Raw genomic sequence first — 24,360 nt, forward strand, 5'->3', positions numbered from 1 at the left:
AGGGGTGACTGCCAGGCTCCAGCTGCACCACAGCCTGCCTTGTCTCCAATTCTCCAGCATACTCCCTGGAATCGTCTCTGTCACCACCCTGGGGGCTTCTGTCCTAGTTGTGCTGTCTCTCCAACACCCCTACCTCCTCCTTACTGACCAGAACCCTCTCCCTCTGCTGCTCCTCCACAGCGCAGATTCTGTTCCCCATTCCTCAGTCCAGCCTGCCAGGCACCCCTCACCCATTTCCATCAGTCCCAGCAACTATGTAGACACAAGTCCCAGCAACCCCACCTCTCTCAGGTATGACCTCAAGTCACCGCCTGACTGTGAATCTCCTGTACACATTTATCAGAACCTGGGTAGTCACCATACCTTTCCAAGCCTGTACCCTGCCACTTGCTCCCAGGGCCTACTCGCTCCACGTAGTGGAGCCCCCTGGGTGTCAACATCTATATGGTCAGCTGTGAGCCCAATGGAAGGACTCCAGAAGGACCAGCCCTGTCATCGGTGACCATGAGCCAGGCATAGGCCTGGGTGGGATGGCCTTCAGCTGAGCTGAACTGAAGGGACAGAGGCCTTCCAGTTCCAAGTGGAGCAGCTGCACACTGCCCATAAACCCAACACTCTTGACAGAGCTGGACTATAAATGCAAACCATCATCCAACAGATGTTTAAGACTGACTTGCTGAGACTCTGAAGCCACTGGAATGGACAAAGTCCCTGGGAAGAGGGATAAATGTATCCCCAGGAGAAGGCAGTAAGAAAAGCCCAGCAGTTAGGCTCTGGCCCTAGACAACCCGTCCCATGGGCCTTCTGCAGCAAGGCAGATGTTCTGGATCTGCATGCTCCAACATGGCAGCCACCACCCAAATGTGGCCAATGAGTTCTCCTACCATGGCCTCTGCTACCAAGGAACTCAATTTCCAATCTGGTTTACTACTAATTTGAATTCAGACAAACACACATTCTTGGGCTGTTGTGCTGGCCTAAAGGCTAAATGCCCCGGTTCCAACGGTGGACCAGTCACATGCCTTGGTGTTGTGGCTAAGCACGGAGCCTGCCTGGCCGGGGCCCAACTAGAAAACAGGCAGGGATAGTATCTGCCTCACAGCAGATACTGGGAGAGGACAGCCCTGGCACACAGGAAGCACCATCCAAGTACCCATACTACTGAAAACATGAGCCAACAGCCCCGAGACCACCCACAGAGCAGCAGCACATACCAAGAGCTCTGTAAATCCCCAAACCTTTCAGGAAAAAACATTCAGCCCTGGGTCAGAAATACTCACCTTATCCATCCGATCCTTCTGCACCCCATATTTTCCACCGAATCCTTTGGAGTAGTCTGAAATATGGCACAACACAACACTTACTCTTAGGTCAAGGACCAGCACAGTGCCGCCAGCAGAGGCATGCAGACAGATCCAGAAACAGCCCAAGAAAATGCACCCAGCGCAAAAAGAAACAAGAACCGCCACACAATGGGTCTTTACTTGCAAGGTGAGTTTTGTTTCTACCAATGGTATTCAGTAGACAGGCAGGCGTGAGGCAGGAAAGAGGCGTGTGCATGCTTTCCGCATTCTCCCGAGGGACAGAAAGGGTGCCGGGCACGGGCTGGCAGGCGGTGAGGGCGAGGAGGCCACAGCATGGGCCGGGGAATGCACCGCTTCAAGAGCACAGTCTTCCGCCCAGCAACGGCTGACCATCCGCATCCCTTCCCACGTCCTGCTCTACTGAGCGCTAAAAGGAGGCTCAACCGCAGGCTTCTCTTGCTTTTTAAGAGAAAAAACAATTCCATGGGAAAATTCTACCAGCCAAACACTTATGTCACAGCAACACAGATCTACGTGACAGTCACACCGCCATGCAGCACTGATGCCACGTAGAGCAAGGCCGTGTCCATGCAGTCTGCTGGATCGACCCAAGTGGGTGCTCCTGCCCCACCGGGATCCTGGCATGTGCGGCTACTGCTGGCACTAGGAGCCTGAACTCTGCCCAGGAACTCAGGCCATCATCACTCCTTTTCCAGCTGTGCTCCCCATTCTACCAACTCAGTCCAAATTTTGACGATAATTAAAGAAGGAAAAAGGCATCTGCCAGAGTCCCAATATATCATATACCTAGAAATGCCCTGTCTCTTTTCAGCTTTGCGACATACTGTTGGCTCTGTGTGAATAAGTTACACATAGATGGTGTCACCCAAAAAATAAAAACAAACAAAAAACATCCCCACCCCAGGGAAAAGACACCACCACGAGGGAAACACAGAAACCACACAGACCACACCTGCCTCGGGCCTCTCACTGCCACCTCACCTTGGGTCTACGGCCCGTGGCCAGGCTGAACCAAAGATGCTCCCCTGTCCCAGAGGCAATGGGGCAGCTCACTCAGTAACTCACAGTGGTCAAGGTCAGCAGCAAGAGCTCCTGGACAAGGTTGCTGGGAGACCAAAGACACCTCACCCCAGAAACGAGTCACATTACGGGGTCAGAGTGACATTAACCTGCAAACTGCCACCTCAGCTTACCAAACACAAGTTTTAAAGGGCATAGGGGCAAAAAGGGGAAGGGAGCGAGAAGGGGTGCAAGTTAGCACCACTGCCTCATAAAAATGGGTTTAAAACACCCACGTGCCCTGACAAGTAAGAGCGGGCAACTGAGAAGGCTGAGCCCATGAAGTCTGTGCTAGAAGTAGCTGCACTGGGAGGGGAGGCAGGGGACAGGGGGCAGGGCTGGTGAGCGACTATGCCTTGCTGGGACTCGTGCTTGGCCAGTCTCTCCTTGTAATCAAACCCCACAGCACAGGAGTCCTGCCTCTCGGACTGAACACCAAATCTGCCTCCGAAACCAGCCTTATAATCTGAAAATCCACAAGCAACAGTGGAGAAAACCAAGAAAGGAAACACAGTTTGGTTAGAATCGTGTGAGCAAGGTCAAGAATCAAACACATCATTTAAAGAAAGCAGAGCCCTGCTGAGCTCAGGGGCTGGAGCCAGCTCCTGGGCTTGTGGACAGTCCAAAGTCAGTTCCGAGGTTACAGGACAAACTGAAACTCTTAGTACTTCAGCCAAAACCTGGAAACAGGTTAGGAACTGCATCTGAAATAGTTCAGATAAAGCACTCCATGCTTTGAAGTTTCCTTCTGGGGTCCTACCCGCGCTGCAGACACGAGAAGGCATCTCTGTGCGTGTGAAGAAAGAGACACGTTGTACACCAGTATCATGGGGGCCCTGCGGGTCAGCCCCACTTCCCAGTGTGCCAGCTACAAGGGCAGGTACAAGCCCGGGTCAACCCTGGTGGTGCCCCCCACCCAACCCCGCAGAGTCTATGTCCCCTGGACGGTATCCATCCTGTCACAAACACGCTTCTGAGTGGAGGCAGCGTCCTGCACACTTCATCAACAAAAATTCATCAGTGGGCTGAAAGCAGCGCTCCCCAGGATGCCTGGGCACCACCAGGTGTTTCAGGAGCACAGGGGAGCACAGAGCCTCTGGGCCAGCAGCTCCTGGAGGGGGCTAATCGCTACATTGGCTGAGGAGTTATTCAAAAACATGGCAGGCACAGGACAACCCCAAACGGTGGAGAAAAAACGACACACTACAGAAAGGTAGCAAAAACACAGCACATTGATAGGCCTGTGGACGAGAACAGACAAAATTCAGAACAATTTCTGGTAGGAGTAAGCAAAACAAATGTACCTTTTTGGGATTCGTGCAGCTGCAATTTCTCCTGGTGATCCCAGCCAAGAGCACATTTGTCTTGTCTGTCTGTCTGTACACCAAATTTTCCTCCAAATCCTTTCACGTAGTCTACGTGCACAAGAAAAGGCCACAACCTCACGTCAGTGGGGAGCTCAGGTGGCAGGGAGTGGGCATGTTCCCCATGTAGTCACACACACACACGGCTCACTGAATCCACCCTCTCTCATCCTTCAAGAAGAGCACCTCCATGAAAACATCTGGACCACAGCCTGATCTGCAGCCTCGGGACTGTGAACACAGACTGGACCTCACCTGAGAAGCTCCAAGGCACACGGCCTAAAGCAGCCAGTGAGCCACCACAATTTATCTGCAACACAGACGCACAACACATGGCCATTATTTATGACAAGCCATCGCTGGGGAACTGAGGACAGAGCCATGTCAAGATACGGTTTCTTAATTTAGTGGCTGTGTTTCTGGACTTGCTATTTCAAAGTTTGGAACGTAATTAAAAAGAAGCATCTACTTTAGGGGTTCCTGGTTATGCTTTCCATTTCTGTTGCGGCCAACACTCATCCCATTACCAGCCGTGGGTGAGAGAAGAGGAGAGAACGGGAGGCACCTTTCTGGGACTCGTGTTTCTCTGTCTTGCCCTGGTATTCAAAGCCGACAGCACTCTTGTCTACCTTATCCTTGTCAATGCCGTACTTGCCACCAAAACCCTTCGAGTAATCTGCAAACAAGAAAAGTACTGTTTACACACCAGCAACAAAATCAGTGAGCAGGCCATCGATTCTTTGAGAAAGTACTTTTATCACCCAGTTAAAAACAAAACACACAGGCCAAAACTTTCAGGTACACTGTAAGATCACTAATACAGAGCGCTCCAGAGAGTGTTATTGTGTGTGTAGCAACAAAAACATGAAGAATAGTAAGTGCAGCAGATTTTCACAACTGTACTATCTTTCCTTCTTTCCAAAAGAGATCACAAAACAAGCATGTTATAAAGCCTTTGGGAGGGGCATCTGGGTGGCTCAGTGGTTAAATGTCTGCCTTCGGCTCAGGGCGTGATCCCAGGGTCCTGAGATCGAGTCCCACATCAGGCTTCCCACAGGAAGCCTGCTTCTCCCTCTGCCTCTCTGTCTCTCATGAATAAATAAGTCAAATCTTTAAAAAATAATCGAATAAAAAAAAATAAAGCTTCTGGGACTGAGAGGAGCCACCAGAGCCATAGAGGCAAGCTTTTAAAAGGTCACTATGGGCACTTGTGTGGCTCAGTCGGTTAAGTGTCTGCCCTTGGCTCAAGTCATAATCTCACGGTCCTAGGATCGAGCCCCACATCAGGCTCCCTGCTCAGCAGAGTCTGCTTCTCCCTCTCCCACTGCCTCTGCCCCTGCTGGTGCTCTCTCTTGCTATGTCTTTAAATAAAGCTTTAAAAAATACAAATAAATAAATACATAAATGGTCACTCTGCTTCATAAACAGAAGCCGCAGAGGTGTGCTGGGAGTACCCTCAAAGAAAGAGGACAGACGTGGAGCATCTTCCAGAAACCATCACTTCCACCCAGAGCTAAGTCACCGACATATCTCCATACTAAAGCATGGCTCTATCAGGGCCACATTCCCAGAGCAAACCACAAAGATCAAACCCTTTGGGGGAAGGCCCAGGGCTGCAGAGGAACCCTGTCTGCCCCACGCCCTTTGGCTTCTGCTCTCTGACTTCTCAGAAACGGTTTTTATTCCTCCTCAATGGCATGTCCCGGAGAAAATCTGAATAGCAGTGTGCGGGATCTAAGTGCAGGCCCGGATGAGCACCATGCATTCCATACTGGGCAGAGGAGCACAAGTTTGCTCCAAGTAGAAGAGACAGAGTCTAAAGAGACCCTGTGGGGCACACTGTGTGCCAGGACTGTGGCCTCAGGGTGGGTGGGCAGGCCAGGTATGACAGGAAGTGACACCCACAGCAAGTTAGAGGCCCAGCTGCCCCAAAGGCCTCACTGCCACTTCCCTGGGCAACTGACATGTCCATGGTGTTTCCAATGGGCATTTTCATTTTTGTCTTTTATTTTATTTATGTATTTTTAAAGATTTATTTGTTTATTCAGGACAGCCAGAGAGACAAAGACATAGGCAGATGAAGAAGCAGGCTCCCTGCAGGGAGCCCACTTTGGGACTTGATCCCGGGACCCCGGGATCATGACCTAAGCCGAAGACAGACACTCAACCACTGAGCCACCCAGGCGTCCCTATATTTGTCTTTTAAAGAAATCTGGGTTTTTAAACAAGATGTGAGTTCTGTTTTTATATGTTGGGAACTATTTTTAAAAATGTAAATGCACAAGGGCGCTTGGATGGCTCAGTCAGTGGATCTCGGGGTTGTAAGCTCAAGCCCCATGTTGGGTGTAGAGATATTTTAAAAAAAAATTAAACGTGAAGCCCAAATGAAACAAATAATGCAGAAGAACCAACAATCCAGGGCCACTGCAAGAGGGGACCGCATCTATAAACCCTTCATGGAGACATCCCTCGCCAGGCAGGGTTTCCAATGACGGAGGGAAAAATCAGCACAGCTTGTGAGGGCAATCTGCAGTAGCCACCAAAATTTCAAACTCAACGTCCTTTGACCTAACAGTTCTGTTTCGGGAAATTTACTCTTCTAAAAAATCATTTTTTAAAAATCTATGAGACTCAGGGAACAAGAATATTCACTGTAGTTGATTTTTAGCTTCAAAGATTGCAAATAACCAAAATTTCACATTCCAAAGAGGAATGGTTAAATGTTGACAGCCTCCTTGCAAGATGGGGACAGAAAAGGCAGATGTATGCTGACCTGAACAGAACAAGAGCCCTCTGACAATTTCAGTTAAAAAGACTGCAGAAGGGACGCTTGGGTGGATCAATAGCCCAGGTCGTGATCCTGGGGTCCTGGGATCGAGTCCTCCATTGGGCTCCCAGTGAGGAGCCTTCTTCTCCCTCTGCCCGTGTCTCTGCCTCTCTCTCTCATGAATAAATAAATAAAATGTTAAAAAAAAAAACAAAAACAAAAACAGCAGAAATGCCACACAAGCCAGCTGGCATGGGGAGAGAAATCCCTGGTGTGGACACCTGTGAGTGCGCAGCAGGGAGGAGGCAGGCCCCACACAGGGAGAAGTGGTGCTCCCAGTGGCCTGACCTTTCTGTGACTCGTGCTTTTCCGTCTTGCCCTGGTAGTCGAAGCCCACGGCACTCTTGTCCACCCGGTCAGCCTGCACGCCGTACTTGCCACCGAACCCACTTGAGTAGTCTGAGGAGACAGGGCTGCAGTCAGTAAAGAAACTCGATGACAGGCTCAACTGTTACCTCGGTTCTTCGACTGAGCAAGACAAAAACATTTTGGAGTCAGGACATGGCAAGAGATCAAGCGCACAGTTTAAAAGTCCCCCATGGCCATGCAGGAGTGAACCCAGACTCCATCCAGAGCGCAATCCCTTGCAACCCCAAGAGTGGCGCCTCTCACAATGGCACAAGAAGCTGCGGTCCCACTGCAGAAATTAACTGTTCAAATAAAGCAAGTTGTGCAGCTCAAACCCCTTGCCGAAGGGACTAGAGAGGTCCGTGCCAGGCCAGATGGACAGAGCGCCCACCCCCAGGGCATCCAATGACACGCAAGACACAGACGTAAACCACCTCACAAAAAGTACACCAAGCACTTTGAAAAAATAACATGCTTCCATAAGGAAAGGAAAGGAGAGGAGAGGGGAGGGGAGGGGAGGGGAGGGGAGGGGAGGGGAGGGGAGGGGAGGGGAGGGGAGGAGAAGGGAGGAGAGGAGAGGAGAGGAGAGGAGAGGAGAGGAGAGGAGAGGAGAGGAGAGGAGAGGAGAGGAGAGGAGAGGAGAGGAGAGGAGAGGAGAGGCTTTAAAAGACTGGCATGACTTGAAGGTTAGCCAGCACCACGTGAGGACCACACGCACAGTAAAACAACAGTGATCTCAGGCTCTGGTTTCCAACGCTGGGGGGAAAGTGAGCTTGTTGCCAGCTGAGCCCGAGAGTGGACTCTCCTGGTACAACGATGCTCAGAGGAAGAAAAGGCAGCCTCTGCCACAGCCTGGGGAGCCCCATAGTGACATGGTCCTCCCCAGGAAACCACCTCTGATGACAGTGCTCTCTCTGGCCCGGCGCAGCAGGGCAGGGCTGCCTTCCTGTCTGCAGGACAGCTTACCTCTCTGTGAGGCGTGCTTCTCAGTCTTCCCCTGGTATTCAAAGCCTACAGCAGACTGTAGTTACCAAAAAAAGGAAACACGTTCTTAAGTGCCTCCAAATCAGTTCATCTGAGCCCACAATACATGAGACATTTTTAAGAACACCAGCCACGTTATTTTTTGATCTCTGATTTCCTAAGGCAGCTGCAGGTCTAACTGATGCCCCAAGTTCTGGCATCTGACACTTTCGGGCCATAAAACATTCGTCAGAGCCCCATGGGCTGCTCAGGCCAAGCTGCACAGCAAGTTCTGCTTGTGGGTTTTAGCCCCACGATGCCAGCCTGGGACGACTCCCCATGACCACAGGCAACCTTTCCACATGAGCTCTTCCAAGAGCAATGCTGACATCAGGAATGAGAACAGGTGCAGTGGGGGCCTCTGCGTGCTCAGCCCAGGGAGACAGGGCTTCACCACCCTGTTTAACAGACGCTAATAGAATAGACCACGACTAATAAATAGCAAAGCCTGAATGTAGACTGGGCTGCAACTGCACAGTCCAGGTCCTCAACTGCTAGGACAGAAAACAAAGGTGCTGACAGCCCTCCATCAGTGAATCAGAGGAAAGGCTGAGGCCCAGAGGTGCCAGAAGGGCACCTGGACACCAGGTCCTGGCCCTGGAAACGGGCACGGGGATGGCACTCTGCTGCATTTGCCCTGAACACTGCCCTGTCGCAGGGACATCTGTGCAGGGAGGGTGGCTAGAAGTAGTCCCCAGGGGCACATTCTCAGGCAAATCTAAGACCGTCCCTGGTCCACCTGATGAGTAGATACCAACAGCAGGCTTTCTTTCTACAGCAAATAGCAAAAAAGATCCTTCCACGTTCCTGTCTCCGCTCCTAGCACAGCCAGTCCATCACCTGAGCCCCGTCGGGGGGCTTCTAGGAGTTCCGAGGTCAGGACACCCACCCTGCAGTGCCATGTCTGAGGCACCTCTAGCTACCTTGAGAGTCTCCGCACACTGCCTGGTCTGGAGAGAGCAGCCCGATCGCCCGGGCACTGGCTCCCACGACTCCTCACTCACCTGATCAACTCTGTCCACCTGGACACCAAACTTGCCTCCAAAGCCCCGGACGGAGTCCACCTGGGAGCAGTGCTTGGAGAGCTTCGACTGGTACTCATGGCCGACAGCTGACTGAAATGGTGAGGAGTGAACGTGTTAGGTGCTGGTGCCACAGTTGTACCTGCCACCCCCAGGCAGAGACCCCACGACACTGGCCCCCAGTGGCCCAGGCTTGGCTCCTCCCCACGACACAGGCAGTGTGAACGCTGACAGATGGGGTCCCTAGAGCTGCCAGAAACCCTGCCAGCCGGGACTTTGGACACGACGGACATTAAGTCGAGAACCCCGAGGCCAATTACTGCCTGAACCCGGCCCTTGACACCTGGCCTGCCCTCAGAGACTGGTGACAACATAGTTACTGCTCTGCTAAAGGGAGGCATGTGTGTGACTCGGAAACAAGTATCAGAAATCCCTTCCCTTTTTTTTTTTTTTTTAAGAAATCCCTTCCTAACAGAGGCACAGACGGGGTATCCTTCAGTCACCACACACCCAGCCACTAGTCTACCAAGGAGCAGGTGCCACTGTGTCTCCACACAGCAGGCTCCTGAGGGAGGAGGTGGCCTCCACCGCCCTCTGCCTGCCATGCTGTCCGCTGCAGACCCTGTCCACCACGGCCTCTGGGCCATCCCAGGCACCTAGCTCTTAGTAAATAAAGCTTCTGGAACAGCTACAGCTGCTCATTTACACAGTAAGACCGCCTCTGAGATACAGCCACCAAATTCAGGAAAGTGCCAGAGATCCCACAGCCCACGAACCTGAACATGTTTACTACCAAACCCTGAGCAGCCCCCAGTCCTGCCCAGCCTCACGGCACCCGGCTCTGCCCCCAGAGTGGACAGCGACCACAGACGGTGGGGCCCTATGACACAGTGTGGGCATGGGGATGGCACCTCCAAATCCTCCTTCTTGCTCCCAACAGTCACACGTCCTGGAAAGCACCCCACAAATGCCCCACCACTTGTCTCTCCAGAGCTTCACAGGACACCGGAGTTCAGGCTCAATTAAAGCAGGAGTGTTGGGATCCCTGGGTGGCGCAGTGGTTTGGCGCCTGCCTTTGGCCCGGGGTGCGATCCTGGAGACCCAGGGTTGAATCCCATGTCGGGCTCTCTGCATGGAGCCTGCTTCTCCCTCTGCCTGTGTCTCTGCCTCTCTGTCTCTCTCTGTGTGACTATCATGAATAAATAAATAAAATCTTTAAAAAAATAAAAATAAAAAATAAAGCAGGAGTGTTGCTGTCAACCTTCCGCAAGCAACCCAGGAGTCTATTCTCATCATACTCCAGGGGAAAAAGCAGTGGAGTTTTACTGGGAACTCCGGGGCTGCATTACTGCCTCCTCTCCCCGAGTCTGCTCCATGTCAGGACTGATGGAGCACCCATGGCCTCCAGGGTTTCACCCAGGAAGTGTGACAGAGCAACCCTCAGGGGCAGCCTGCCCAAGGAGCCCCCCAACATCAATCTCAACAGAAAAGTTTTAAGAAAACTTTTCTAAAAATGTAGCCAGAATGACAGCTTCGCAATTTTCTAGATTTTTTTCCTTTTTTTTTTTAATCAAAACAGATCTACCCGATTGACAAAGTTATGTTTGTAACCAAAGGTCAGCCCTGGGCAGAGCATCATCTGAGGCCTGGATGCACGCTCCAGTTCCGGGTGCAGCTGAGACCAGGAATGAGGCCGACTTCCTAGGCCATGGCCAGCTGGAGCCTAAGCCAAAAGGCAGGGAGCCTGACAACCATGCAGAGAGGGGCCGCAGCTGCCACGCCTGCCCAGACCACACTCCTCTGGAAGATATGTGTCTATCTGAGACACAGGTCTTGTGAAAGTCTCTATCACACTGTCCTCAAGTCTTAACACAGAGATCTCAGGGCTTTTTCCAACTTCCGAGAAGAACTGGTTACAAATAACTTCAAAGTTACTTGGTCTGGGAATCACAGTTATTTCTGATAGCTCGTCCAATTGGGTCCCCAGGAACTGTGAGCTAGTGAAAGCATAGAGGGTGGAACCACGAGCCCACATCAGCATCCCTAAATTCTTCTTTTTTTTTTTTTTAATTTTTATTTATTTATGATAGTCACACACACACAGAGAGAGAGAGAGAGAGAGAGAGAGAGGCAGAGACACAGGCAGAGGGAGAAGCAGGCTCCATGCACCGGGAGCCGGACGAGGGATTCGATCCCGGGTCTCCAGGATCGCGCCCTGGGCCAAAGGCAGGCGCTAAACCGCTGCGCCACCCAGGGATCCCCCCTAGATTCTTCTAGAAGGGACTCTATCCACTCCATCAGCCCAAGAGGCATGAGAGCGCTTTGCTGAGTCGCCTGGCCTTTGTGGATGCATCAGCCAGATGTGAGGCCTGGGCCCTCATAAGACGTCACTAAGCACCTTCGTGGTGTCTGGCCAAGCACAGGTGAGGATGACAGTCCCAGCCCCAACCCCGAAGAGCCTGCATGGAAAGGCGGCAACGTGCACACCGAACGGAGGACAACAGGGAGAAGGCACGTGTGTGTCTGTGGGTGTACGTGTGCGCACACATATGCACGCTGCAAGTGGGCTAACAGGAAGGGGCTCCTCAGAGCAGCTCTGGGACTAGAAAGGCCTGAGCCAAGATGCTAGGAGGGTGAGGGCGGCAGTCCCATGAGCAGCAGGGAAGCCAGAAGTTAACACCAGATCTTACTGTCATCAGGCTCCTCCTCAATACTATTTTCCCCAATATGTCATATGTCCAACCCAGACCTAGGGGCCCAGACTGAGAACCAACTTCTCTCTGCTTTACTTACCCACAGTCCCACAGGCTGTTTGGGATGGGAAAAGCTTCTACCTACTTGATTCTTTCACTGTCCTGAGCACATAGGTGTTTTGGTCTGTTTGCACAGTGAAAAGCTACCAGGCTTTTTTTTTTCTTTAATAATTATTAAAGATTATTCTGCTCCCCACTTTCCCTGTCAAGACCTCTTTGGGAATGACAGTCCCACGAGGAAATGTCCCTGTGTCTTTCCTGCAGCTGTGTCTTTCCCTGGTCCAATTCCAGCTTAGGCAAATTGCAGACCTGGTTTGGGGTGCCCATAGCACCCCTCCCAATCCACTCAGCAGTAACACAGTGCAGCATGGCAAACTGTGACACGGCAGTGCCATTCTACACTCAGACACTGAATCCGATCTGTGCATGAGGGCGGGGAGTAGGGGTACAGGTCTGGAATTACAAACCAGAACTCAGTATCAGCTGACAGTTTCCCTTCTACAAAGAATAAAGGCAGGCATCTGCTGGGTCAGACTGGGAAATTCATGTCTACAAGGATGTCTGGAGAACGTAAAGAACTGCCCTATTGGAGGGACGCCTGGGTGGCTCAGTGGTTGAGCTGGGCTCAACTCAGGTCATGGTCATGGGTCCTGGGATCGAGTCCCACATTGAGCTCCTTGCTCAGCAAGGGGTCTGCTTCCTCCTCTTCTCCGGGTTCCTGCCCTCTCTTGCTATCTCTGTCGCTATCTCCCTTACTCTCTCTCAAATAAATAAATTAAGATCTTAAAAAAAAAAAAAGGGGATCCCCTGGTGGCTCGGCGGTTTGGCGCCTGCCTTTGGCCCAGGGCGCAATCCTGGAGTCCCGGGATAGAGTCCCGTGTTGGGCTCCTGGCATGGAGCCTGCTTCTCCCTCTGCCTGTGTCTCTGCCTCTCTCTCTAGCATGAATAAATAAATAAATAAATCTTTAAGAAAAAAGAAGAAAGAAAATTGCCTTAATGGAAAAGCACTCAATACACTGCTACCTACTTTGTATTCTCTTGCCGGGGGCAGGGATCAGCCCTCCAGAGCTCATCTGCTCCCTGTCTCTCAGGAAGGAGAAGACACACAATGCCGTGCCATGAAAGGCCGAAGCATCTGGTCAACAATGTTGCCACTGTGCAGCGAGATGTCTAAACTCTACTGGTAATGGGTCACGGGAGGCTCACCCCCTGTCCTCCGAGTGAGGGCTCTCTCCTGTCTTGTGCGTGGAGACTGTGTCATCCAGAGTGCCAGACTCCTGTCTGAAGGTCATTAATGGATGAAGGATGCCAGCACATCTGCTGGCTCAATGTTCAGCTGTGACATCCAGCTCCAGGGAGCTCCAGGGAGCCCCTGGATTTGGTTCCAATCCACAGATTGGCCCAGGTTAGGCTTTAAGCTCAGCTATAGGCAGTGGCCTTGTCCACGCCTACGGTCAAGAGGCTGCAGGGCTTCCGTCCTGGTCACAGAGCTGGCCTCCCTATGCGTCACCCACACCCCGGCAGCCGTGAGAATCCTCAGAGCTTCTAAAAGCAGGAGGCAAAAAAAAAATAAAATAAAATAAAATAAAAATAAAAGCAGGAGCACTTTACGAGTGAGGTCAGTCAACACAGGACTCCTTTTGGCAAATCTCATCTCCCCCAAATGACCAAAAAGGTTTAGTCCGAGGAGGTCTGAGCACCGACTCTGCCAACCATGTGCACGTCAAGAGCTGGCGCTGCCGCCCACTCACCTTGTCCATCCTGTCCTGCTCCACGCCAAACTTCCCGCCATAACCATGAGAGGCCTTTGGTCCCGTTTCAAGCTCCTTTTCCTTGAGGGTCTGGTGTTCTTGAAAAACATTCTCTCTCAGCTTGTGTATGCTTGAAGGGAAGAGAGAAAAACAAAACTGACAGAACAGAAGCGCACCCTCGCCTTCAGGAGGACACAAGAGGACCGGGGCCATCCCTGTAAGCCTGCAGGGCTTGTGACTCCGTGCTCCCAAGTCCCCACCCTCATCATGCTCTCCTGACCCCTTTGCCAGCTGGCCCACCTACTCCAGCAGCAACCAGTCACATTCAAGGGGAAAAAGAAACTAATCTGCACATCCCAGGGACACATCCCAACCCCCCGCAGGCACTAACCTGAAATGTGGACTTTCTCTCAAACAGAGAAAAAGTGCTCAATCATTAGGTAATGGGACTAGAAGAACCAGTTCTGTGAGCACCACCCCGAAGCAGAAGGGGAAACCAAGTCAGCAGCCCCTTACCCCAGACACCCTGGGGACACTGATGGAGGGCAGTGAGGCCAAACACTTAGACAGTGTCCCTTTACTTCAACTACCCCAACTTTCTGAATATTCAAAGGTGAAATCAAAGACTTTCAGAATTTATCATTCAAAGCCGTTTTTTACTTCAAACACTGGGAACTGTCAAAGAGATCACAAGGCGTGGTCACAACCTGGCCGGTGAGGGAGCCTCTACAGCTGCTACCATCAGGAGGCCAGAGTAGCACAAGGTCACCCCTCTGGGATGTCCAGGGGATACCACGTCCGCACCTTCAACATCTGGACAACAATCTCAGAAGTGTAGCGAGAAAGCAAACCAGGCTTGGCCACTGCCCGACCTTCTTTGGAGCAGGAGGAGGAAGGACACCCGGAAGGACCACAGGGCACCTGGAACATTCCCAGAGGCTGCTCTACCAGAGCTTGCACAACACCTGACATGTCTTAAAGCCACGGGAATGGAGGAAATGAGGAGAGGAATAGGTGACTTAACCCATTTGGGAGGCAGCTTGAGCCACGATGAGGCTGGCCCCCCTCATGGCAGGCCCAGGGCCCTCTCTCTCTACATCCTCTGGGGGCTTCTGTGGAGGGTGTGGGCTCAGCAAGTCAGGGAGGAACGGACTCTGGAGTCTAAAATCCCCACACTCCAGACCTCACCCTCTTTCATGATTTACTGACTCTTTCTCAGCCAAGAACAGCTTCACTTTCCTGAAAGACAGTGGGGCCAAGTAAGACAGACTCTGCCAACAGCCCCAACAGGCCACTGGGTCAGGGACGGTCCTTTATAAGCAGGGACGGAAGGATACTTTCTGCTGCCAGTGCAACCTAAACATAAGTCTGAGCTTTTATCTACACTTCCGGACAAGGAAACGCCACCCGCAGATGTGACAGCTCATGATAGGATCAAGTCGGGAGCAAGGCCACATTCCCCTACAAGGGCTATCATCTAGTTCTCCTATGTGGGGCTTTCTGCAGGAACAAGGCGCTTAGAATCTGGCTCCCAGGACCCAGAGGACAGAGATAAAACAGTAAAATTATAACAAAATAACAGGAGGAGGATGTTTCAGGTCTCAGGCATTCAGAGACATGGTGTGTGTTAGCAATGTGCCCCCAGCACGGCAAGTGCAGGGAACGACAACCCGTGAGGAGACCTCCACTACCCATAGAACGGACCCTAGAACGGTAACCATGAGACTCGTCTGCAACAGGGACTCAGATGTCACTGCGCACATGAGCACATGCATGTGCAGGTGGAGGTCACTGCGTCTCACTTGCCTTGTGTGGCAGCGGCACTGCGCTGGACACAATGACATGCCCGTGGCAAGCAGGGGACCACGTGAGCAACATGGGCCAGCACCCCACCCAACCAGCTCTCCGCCTTTCAGGGCACCATTTTCACACCGTCATGGAGAGAGTCTTACTTGATGTGCTCCTGGTGCCCAGACCCCGTCACGGTTTTCGCCCCCCACCTCTGCTCCTTCTCGCTCACGTCGTTCTGAAAAGAAGAATAAACAATCAGCAGAGTCCACACGGCCCACATGAGCACCAGAGGAAAGCCACTTTCAGGACAAGTACAGCAAGGGTGGGCTGATGACTCGTACCACAAAGTCAGGGTCTGTCTCCCAGTCATCGGCGCCCCCATCGTCCTGGGTGATGGACACAGCATGGCCTGCCGAAGCCTTCCACATCTGAAAGAGCAGAGTACAGGGTCACGGAGGCTGACCCAATGGCTCCCAGCCCCTGGCTCCCCAACTCCGACCCAGCTCAGGGGCCGTGTAGCTAGGCCAGCGAGGGAGCATGCATCATCCCCACGCCGACCACAAAAGCACAAAAAAAAGAAACAGAAGGTTGCATTTCTAACACTGTTTTCAAATGGCATGTAAAACATGCGTGAGAAACACTCCAGCTTCAGGCACCTGGTGGCCCAGTTGGTGAAGCATCTGCCTTCAGCTCAGGTCACGATCTCAGGGTCCTGGGATTGAGCCCCCCATTGGGCTCCCTGCTCAGCCCCTGTATGCTTTTTCCTCTCTCTGCCACTCCCCCTGCTTGTGCTCTATCTCTATGTCAAATAAATAAATAAAATCTTAAAAAGAAAAAAAAAAAGAAAGAAAAGAGAAAAGAAAAGAAAAAAAAGAAAAAAGAAAAGAAAAGAAAAGAAGGGCTCCCTGGGTGGCGCAGCGGTTTGGCGCCTGCCTTTGGCCCAGGGCGCGATCCTGGAGACCCAGGATCGAATCCCACATCAGGCTCCCGGTGCGTGGAGCCTGCTTCTCCCTCTGCCTGTGTCTCTGCCTCTCTCTCTCTCTCTCTCTCTGTGACTATCATAAATAAATTTAAAAAAAAAAATTAAAAAAAAAAAAGAAAAGAAAAGAAAGGAAAAGAGGACAGACCAACCCTGGCTTCAATTCAAATGAGAAAATTTTCTGGAAGATAAAAAAGCCACATGTGCGCTTACTTCATTAAGAATACATCCCTCCTTCACTGAGTCATGAAAACAGCTTTGTCCAAACAGTTGAAAGCACCCAACATTTTGAGTGTAAAACCTAACTTACCACAACTTTAAAAAAACAAAAAGTACCCATTCTGAATTCAAGTACTAACTGGACATGTAACAGTGACTTCCTTAACTTAGACTTTGACAACTGAATAAATGTTTCAAGTGATGTATTAGAGATTCGCTTCACCATCTATCCAGGGAAGAATCCAGTACATGAAATGCAAACTTTTCCCCATACCAGGCAGCCCTGAGGACGGGTTGTAGCCTTTCTGCTCCGGCTAGAAGGTTTTACCTGGCATGCAGAACAAGGACAGTTGCTTCACAGCTGAACACCACAAGCCTTCTCCTAAGAGAACTAGACTATGAGAACGGACTTCTTTTTCCCAGAAGTATCAATACAATTTCACCTAGGCCAGGAAGCAATTGGAAAATTATTCTAACTCCGAAGCTCTGTCCATGTGTGTGAACTGAGAACATCCAATGGATGCTTTCTGTGGTGCCACACTGGTGCTTCTGTGGCTTGAAATCACACAGGACAAAAGCCCCCCACGAGCCCAAGAACCTATCTAGATATGCCCCCCGCCCCCCGCCGCCTCCAGCTCTGCTGGGCCTCAAGTCCAGATTCCAGGTGGTAGTGAGAAGCGAATCAGTGTACAGCACTCTCAAGTTCCCAGATGTGACTCCTGCCACTGTCACCTGGGCAGGAGCAGCTTGCCAGGGTGTAAGGCAGCATCAACTGTCTCTCCAAGGCCACCTCAAACCTTGCTTCCCTCTGTCCAGCTGTCCCAAGCACAGGAAGAATTTCCCAGGTGTAATCTGCTTTTGACACGATTTTAAAGAGCAAACAGACTAAACTCTCAGCCCTGGGAGGAGCACATGCCCATTTACAAATGAAATAACCAGGACACCAAGGTGGCTCAGCGGTTTAGCGCCTGCCTTCGACCCAGGCATGATCCTGGAGTCCTGGAATCGAGTCCCACATCAGGCTGCCTGCATGAGCCTGCTTCTTCCTCTGCCTGTGACTCTGCCTCTCTCTCTGTGTGTCTCTCATGAATAAAATAAAATTTTAAAAAACCTTAAAAAAAAAAAAAAAAAGAACGAACAGCTGCTAGAAAGTCAAGTGATTTGCCCACAGTCCCTGCCTCTCGGAGTCAAGTCTGTCCCTGGCACCACACTAGAAAGAGGCCACCCAACTGCACGACTTCGGCTGCCCACACATCAAGCCACTGAGGTCCCAATTGCTGAGAACAGGGTCTCTGGGGAGGGCCAGAGAGGCTTTGCCCCCAAAGGCAAAGGTGAAAGAGATCGCTGCCTGTTGCTTTCGTAGACTCATTAGGACACGGCAGAGCCGATTTTCACTGGTCCTTCTGGAAGCCAGCCTCCTCAGAGGACAGGGTGAGCATTGGCACCTGCTTCCTACCATCATGACCGGCAGCTCCTCCCACCTTCCACAACACACGCACAAGGGACCAGGTGGTTCCTCCCAGGACAGAGATGCTTCCTATTCCTGCACTCCAGAGTTTTCTGGGATCCCTTTCTCTTTCTAAACCACAGGCAACACTGCAAACGGGACTGACTCACTTATTTCTAAGTAATCTCTACACCCAGCGTAGTGGTCAAACTCACAATCCCAAGATCAACAGTTGCATGCTCTTCTGACTGACCCAGCCAGGCGCCCCTTGATTTTACTTTTTAAACCATGAAATTTCCTCCCAGGAAATTACTGTCCCTAGCTCCACAGACCCAGAGGGAGGACACTCACTCCTCTCCTTCCTCAGGGACCTACCCTGACAGTCTGAGGGAGAGAAGATTAGAACGCTCCAAATGCACAAACCTTTCTTTCCGGCTGAAGACGAAAGGCTGCTCACGAATTTCTGTGTAAAGCCCAGGGATCCGGTGAGGAATTTCCAGGCATTTGGGAGTGATTCTGTCTGTAAAAAGATGAAGAATAAAAAGCTCAGAAGGAAGTCTACTGACAGGCACTCTGGGCAAATGCTTCTGTGTGCAGGTCCTTTCAGGAAACTGACATCCTCCTACGCTTCACAAGGCTTTGTAAAGAAATCTGAAGGGAGGATGACAAGATTTGCATTTTACTAACCTAAAAACTCAAACGATTTTCAGACACATTGAGAAACTACGGAAAATAATAAGTTTCAGAAGATTTATAGCTGTATAGACTTTCTTCTTGGTGCAAACGGAAATTATTGCTGCAATCGTTAGCAGCCGTCTTCTGTTGGCTATGATTCTTACATGTCTCCATTTTTTGCTCATTCTAAATTATGACTTTGCTAAAAATAATAAAATTATATTACTGTGAGCCTAAAAAAAATAAAAGGAAAACTCTGATGGGATCATGAAGTGGCTCGGAGACAAAAGCAGCACAGTGATGGCTATCTAGATGAGAAGTGGCACAACTCGGGGAGCAGGGCAGAAGCAGGTAGCGCCTCTAATGAGCAGACCCGGTTATCACACAGAGATCAAGACTCCAATTCCCCCAAGGCACCGACGACCACCTCCCCACCACCCCCCCAACACGAGACAACAGCCTCCACCAGCACTGTACTGCTAGACATTACAGAGCAGACGAATAGTCCCCTCGTTCCCTAGGAACAAGCCAGACACAAGCCCAAGCCGCTTACGTCAGCATGCAGCCTCATCACACGTTAGGAACTGGAGGATTGGTGTTCTGCTAGCCTTCCCTACATTCAATTTCCTGACCCTACTATATCACTCCTCTCTCCTCAGTCCCCTGAGAACTCTAACTTCTGTAGGCTGCTCCGCTTATGCTAGGTACTGAGATTAGTGTTGTAAACAGCAAGCATCTACAGAAGTCTATCCAAGGGCAGCTAGTGAGAGCCTCAAATCTACAATGTATTACCCCCAAAAAATTGTATTGCCCCCCCAAAGTTTTAAATTAAAAAAAAAATCACAGAAATAACTGAAAATGTAAACAGTTGGGATTTTCTTGGACCTAAAGATAAGGCCTTTGGCACCCTACCTCAGACCACACACAAAAATTAACTCAAAAAACAGGTTAAAGATCTCAAAGCTAAACTTAAATCATTAAACTCTCACAAGAAAACCTAAGTATAGATTTTCATCACCTTCAATCTGCCAACAGTTCTTAGATAGGCCTCCAAAAGCACAAGCCAGAAAACTTAAGAACAGGGAACTGGGGGGGGGGGGGGGGGGGGCCCTCTGAGTAGACATTTCTCCGAAGATAAATAAATGGCTACTAAGCTCATGAAAAGACACTCAGTATCATTAACCATGAAAGAAATGCAAATCAAAACCACAAGTGAGCTACCACACCACTCATCCCAGGATGGCTAAAATAAAAAATCAGACTGTAACAAGTCTTGGAGGAGGGTACCAGAAATCCCAAGCACAGTGCTGGTGGGACCAAAAAATGAGTTAACAGTGTGGCAGGTCCTCAAAAGGTTAAACACAGTTACCACTTGGCCCAGGGATCCCAATCCCCAACCAATCTCCAACCACAGAGACTCACCCAAGAGAAAGGAAAATTTATGTGCACACGAAACCTTGCCCAGGAATGCTCACAGCAATATTAGTCATAATAGCCAGAAAGCAAAACCAACGCAGATGCCCACACCACGTGGGTACACGTGATCCATTCATGCAATGAAATATTATTTGGCCATAAATAGGAGTGAAGGCCTGACAGACTCTACAACACGAAAGACTGTAGAAAACAAGTTAAGGGAAAGAAGTCAGACACAAAAACTCAAATATTACAGCATCATTTACATGGAAGTATCCAGAACTGGCAAACCTAGAGAGACAAAGAGATTACTGGTTGCCTCGTGCTGGAAGGAGAGGTAATAGGGATTCCCTCCCTCTGAGGTGATAAAATCATTCTCAAATTGATTGTGATGATGGTTGCACAATTCTGCAAGTATACTACAAAACTACTTACCCGTATCCTTTAAATGGGTGAATCACACAGTGTGTGAATTGCATCTCAATGAAACCATTACCAAAAACTACTTCTCACCATCAATAGACCTTCCTTGCAAACGTCACACATATTCTTCAAGTCTGCACGAGTGTGACGTCACCGGGTACAGCCACAGAAACCGAGTAGAAAACTCTACAGGATACTTCTAGCTTCCCATTAAAGTCACTATCTCCAGTGCAGCAGAGACGCGGGGAGAAAAAGGCGGCTTTGGAGCAGCCAAACAGCTGCCCCCAGGCCCACCCCTCACACCACCCTTCCACAGGGGAAAGCCCCCCCCCCCCAGCTTGGGTGTGCAGCTCGGCGGGCTCTGAGCACCAGGCTGCACAGTCACATACGTGCAGCGTGAGTGTGTGACAGGGGGTGCTGGGACAGACGCACTGCCATCCTGCAAGGCCAGGCCAGGCAGTCCCGGCGCTCCCAGTGACTCAGGCACTCCACCACACCCTTTCTGAGCACCTACCTGTGCTGTGGGCGCCCAGCAAATCAGAACCACAGATTATAACCACTTCCAAGTGCTTGAAAGATAGGCCTATCAATAGGGTCGGGCCAGAAGCCAGCTGTACCACTGGGCGACAGGGTACCGCAAACGAGTCTGCAGCCCCCTGCCTCTACTCTTATTCCGGAGCCCTGGGGCGTGACCTTGAGGGCTCTTCCCGCTGCTTGGGGCTCTGGGCGAGCTCCTGTACCAGAGGCTGCCTCCCCACACCCGGGCGTGGCTCTCCGCGCGGCCGGACCGCGGCCAGACCCGGCAGCGGCAGAACCCAAGGGGTTAACCCCGGACTCAGCCCGGACGGGGGTCGGGGGTCGGGGGACCGGGGGTCGGGGGACCGGGGAGCGCCGTCTCGGGACGCCTCGGCTGCTCCAGAGCTGCGGTCAGCGGGAGATGGGGCTCCTCCCCGGAGGCCGCAGCTCACGGGGGCCCCGTCCCGTCTCCTCCCGACCCCCCAGCGGGGGGATTAAGCTCCCGTGAGAATCAGGAGACGCAAACACATAAAACAGTGCAAAAAGGCCTTCCTGCTGCCTCCCCACACGCCCGGAGGCCCGGCTGCTCCAGATTGAGGGCCCTGGTCTCTAGGAGCCGCCGCTGCGCCTGGCGCGGCCTTCCCGCTGCCCCGACCGCAGAACCTCCGGGCAGGTGCGCCCTGCGGACCCCGGCCGCCCCTCGGCTCCCACCCCCCTCCCCCCGCTCCCCTCCCCCCACCCCCCGCCCCCCGAGCCGGGAGCCCTCCTCCCCGAGCCCAGCCCCCGCTCGCGCCCCACCCCGCCCCCCGCGCCCGCAACCGCGAGCGGAAGAGCGGCGAGACCGCAGCGACCGCCGCTTCCTTCCCGTTCCGAGGCCGGCTGCGCCCAGGGCACCCGCCGGGGAGCCGCCCCCTCCGCCCCCTCCCCCTCCCCTCCCCGAGAGGAGGCCGCGCTCGCTCACCGCCGCCCCGACTCGCTCCGCCGCCCCGGCCCCGCCGCGCCTGCGGCTCCCGGCGCCCGGTCCACTTCCGGTTCCGCGGCGGGGCGGGCGGGGCGGGGGCGGGGCTGCATCCGGGTCCCGGCGAGGCCCCGCCCCGCGCCCTCCGGGTGGGCGGCCGCGGCCGGCCCGCGCCCCAGCTGCTCCCGCGCCCACGTGGCACGGCCGCGCCCTGGGTCGGCGCAGGCGCGAGCCCCGCCCGGTGCGGCCGCGGAGCCCACCCGAGATGGAGGCCGCGCGGGGGCCGCCCGCCCTGACCGCGCGCGGGGCGGACGCTGCCGGGGGGGGGCGGGGGGGCTCCAGGATCCGCTCGCGGGGGCGACCGTGCTGGCCGGCCACTGAGGGCCCAGCAGCTTCATCGTCCACCCCCCCACCCCCCGCTCTTCCCCCATCCACGCATCCTCCACCCTCTCCGGCCTCCATCCACTCTTCACTCCTCTACCCAACCATCATACACAATGCACCCACCCACCCATGTACTCACCCAGAGAAGACCATTCTTTCTATCAAGAACAGAAAGCAGAATAAACATGGACCTTATCCTCAGGGACCTTCCAGCTTAGAAGGGAAGTCAGGCATAATCACACAGATATATAAGTAGGAAACAAGATAAATGTTATAAGGAAGTCAAAGGTATTGTGGAATTGTGCTGGGAAGGAGGTGGGACCTCACCTCACCAAGGAGATCAGAGAGGGATTCTCTGGGCGATTAACATCTGCACCGAGATCTAAAAGCCAAGTAGAAGTAAGGAGGTCAGGAGGGAAGAATTTTCCAGGCAGTGGAAATAGCATGTGCAAAGGTCCTGAGGCAGGGGAACTGAAAAAGATCAGTGTAGCAGAAGCATGGCGATGAAGCAGGGCAGCGGGGTAAGATGGGGCCAGGTCATGTAGAGGTCAGCAGAACACAGCAAGGACTTTGATCTAAATAAATATTAAATGGGGAGTCTTTAGAGGAAGTCGAGCAGAGAAGAGGCATCATAAAGTTTGAATTGTGATGAGATTCTTCTGGCTGCTGTGTGGGGAATAGATGGGAAGACAGCCAAGTAGGAGCCTAGGACAGCCAGTGCAAGCAAATTGGTGACAGTAGGTAAGATGGAGAGACGTGAGTAGATACAAGAGACATTTAGAAACTTAGATTATCAGGTTCAAGGATGGATTAGGAGTGGGGAAGGAGATGTCAGGTGTTAAAGGATAATTTTTTTTTGAATAAAGTGATTTTCATAAACATCTACCTGTAAAATGAATGCATGTCAAAGATTTTATATGACTTAATAATAAATGAAGCAATAAGATGTTCCAGCTTTTCAAAGGAGAAGCCAGGGGAATGCTGACATGAGTTTGCAAAAACCAGTCTATCCATCGGGCAATAGTCAACTGTATTTCACAAAACTCAGCTAATTTGCATTATTTACGGACAAGAATTATTTGCACTGCTGTCTGTTTTCTTTTTCTTTTTAAAGATTTATTTATTTATTTATTCATGAGAGACACACAGAGAGTGGCAGAGACATAAGCAGAGGGAGAAGCAGGATCCCTGTAGGGAGCCTGACGTGGGACTCAATCCCAGGACCCCGGGATCACGCCCTGAGCCAAAGGCAGACGCTCAACCACTGAGCCACCCAGATGCTCCCTGCTGTCTGTTCTCTTCAGAAGTAGGATATGGTGCAAAGACACACATCTCATGGAATCAAATGATTATCAAGGTCCCCTGAATTCTGCTTAAAGAATATCCAATAATCACTTTTGTCATTCTAAAATCTGAAATCTCTCCTTACAAAGAGATGACCCTCGCCCCTGTGAAGACGCTCAGACAGGGAAAATGGAGGGAGGGGGTGGGGAGGGGGGAAAAGGGGAGAGAGAAGCACCCTTCTCTCAGTGTGATTGAGGGGTCAGCGTGAGAATACAGTTTTGGACTTGGTACATTTGAGGCACAAAGTGAGAGGCTCAAGAGGTGAAGCCAGTCAGATGGGTTTCCAGCTGGAGCTTTCAAAGTAAACAGGAGAAGGGGGCACCTGGGGGGCTCAGTGGTGGGTGAACCATCTGCCTTGAGATTAGGTCGTGATCCCCGGGTCCTGGGATCAAGTCCCACATCAGAGTCCCTGCAGGGAGCTTGCTTGTCCCTCTGTCTGTGTCTCTGCCTCTCTCTGTGTGTCTCTTATGAATAAATAAATAAAATCTTAAAAAAAAAAGTAAGCAGGAAAAGGATGTAAAAGGTAGGAAAGGGGTCCCTGGAGCAGGGAGAAATTCAAGCAGAGACATAGAGGTGGTAAAGAACCAGGTATGAAAGGGGAACAGCGGGGTGGGGGCGGGGAGTTTGGAGAAAAAGAACGTGTTTTCCCGCCCACCGTTACCACGGGCGGTGCAGGGGGTGTGCAGCCCCGATCACAATCCTAGCGCCACCGCCTACGAGCGGTATGACAGTGGAC

At 51.9% G+C, this 24,360-nt stretch overlaps 1 protein-coding gene across 3 annotated transcripts in view; it reads right to left on the bottom strand.

Annotated features, from left to right (window-relative positions):
- Window positions 1–21,977, bottom strand: part of CTTN (cortactin) — a 32,792-nt gene extending 10,815 nt beyond the window's left edge. The window contains exons 1-12 of one of the 3 annotated variants that reach the window (XM_055310565.1): window positions 21,900–21,977; window positions 18,332–18,428; window positions 15,605–15,691; window positions 15,425–15,498; window positions 13,473–13,602; window positions 8,951–9,061; window positions 7,890–7,944; window positions 6,864–6,974; window positions 4,314–4,424; window positions 3,689–3,799; window positions 2,740–2,850; window positions 1,281–1,336 (exon numbers count right to left, since the gene is read on the bottom strand). In XM_055310565.1, the coding sequence (XP_055166540.1) occupies window positions 1,281–1,336; window positions 2,740–2,850; window positions 3,689–3,799; window positions 4,314–4,424; window positions 6,864–6,974; window positions 7,890–7,944; window positions 8,951–9,061; window positions 13,473–13,602; window positions 15,425–15,498; window positions 15,605–15,691 (957 nt within the window). In that variant the 5' untranslated portion in view covers window positions 18,332–18,428; window positions 21,900–21,977. Of the gene's footprint in view, window positions 1–1,280; window positions 1,337–2,739; window positions 2,851–3,144; window positions 3,172–3,688; window positions 3,800–4,313; window positions 4,425–6,863; window positions 6,975–7,889; window positions 7,945–8,950; window positions 9,062–13,472; window positions 13,603–15,424; window positions 15,499–15,604; window positions 15,692–18,331; window positions 18,429–21,899 lie in introns of all 3 variants that reach the window. The other 2 variants (XM_055310574.1, XM_055310582.1) reach the window with 2 other exon arrangements.
- Window positions 21,978–24,360: the final 2,383 nt, after the last annotated feature.

This window comes from Nyctereutes procyonoides, unplaced genomic scaffold (assembly GCF_905146905.1).
Source record: "Nyctereutes procyonoides isolate TBG_1078 unplaced genomic scaffold, NYPRO_anot_genome, whole genome shotgun sequence".
Lineage (NCBI taxonomy): Eukaryota > Metazoa > Chordata > Mammalia > Carnivora > Canidae > Nyctereutes > Nyctereutes procyonoides.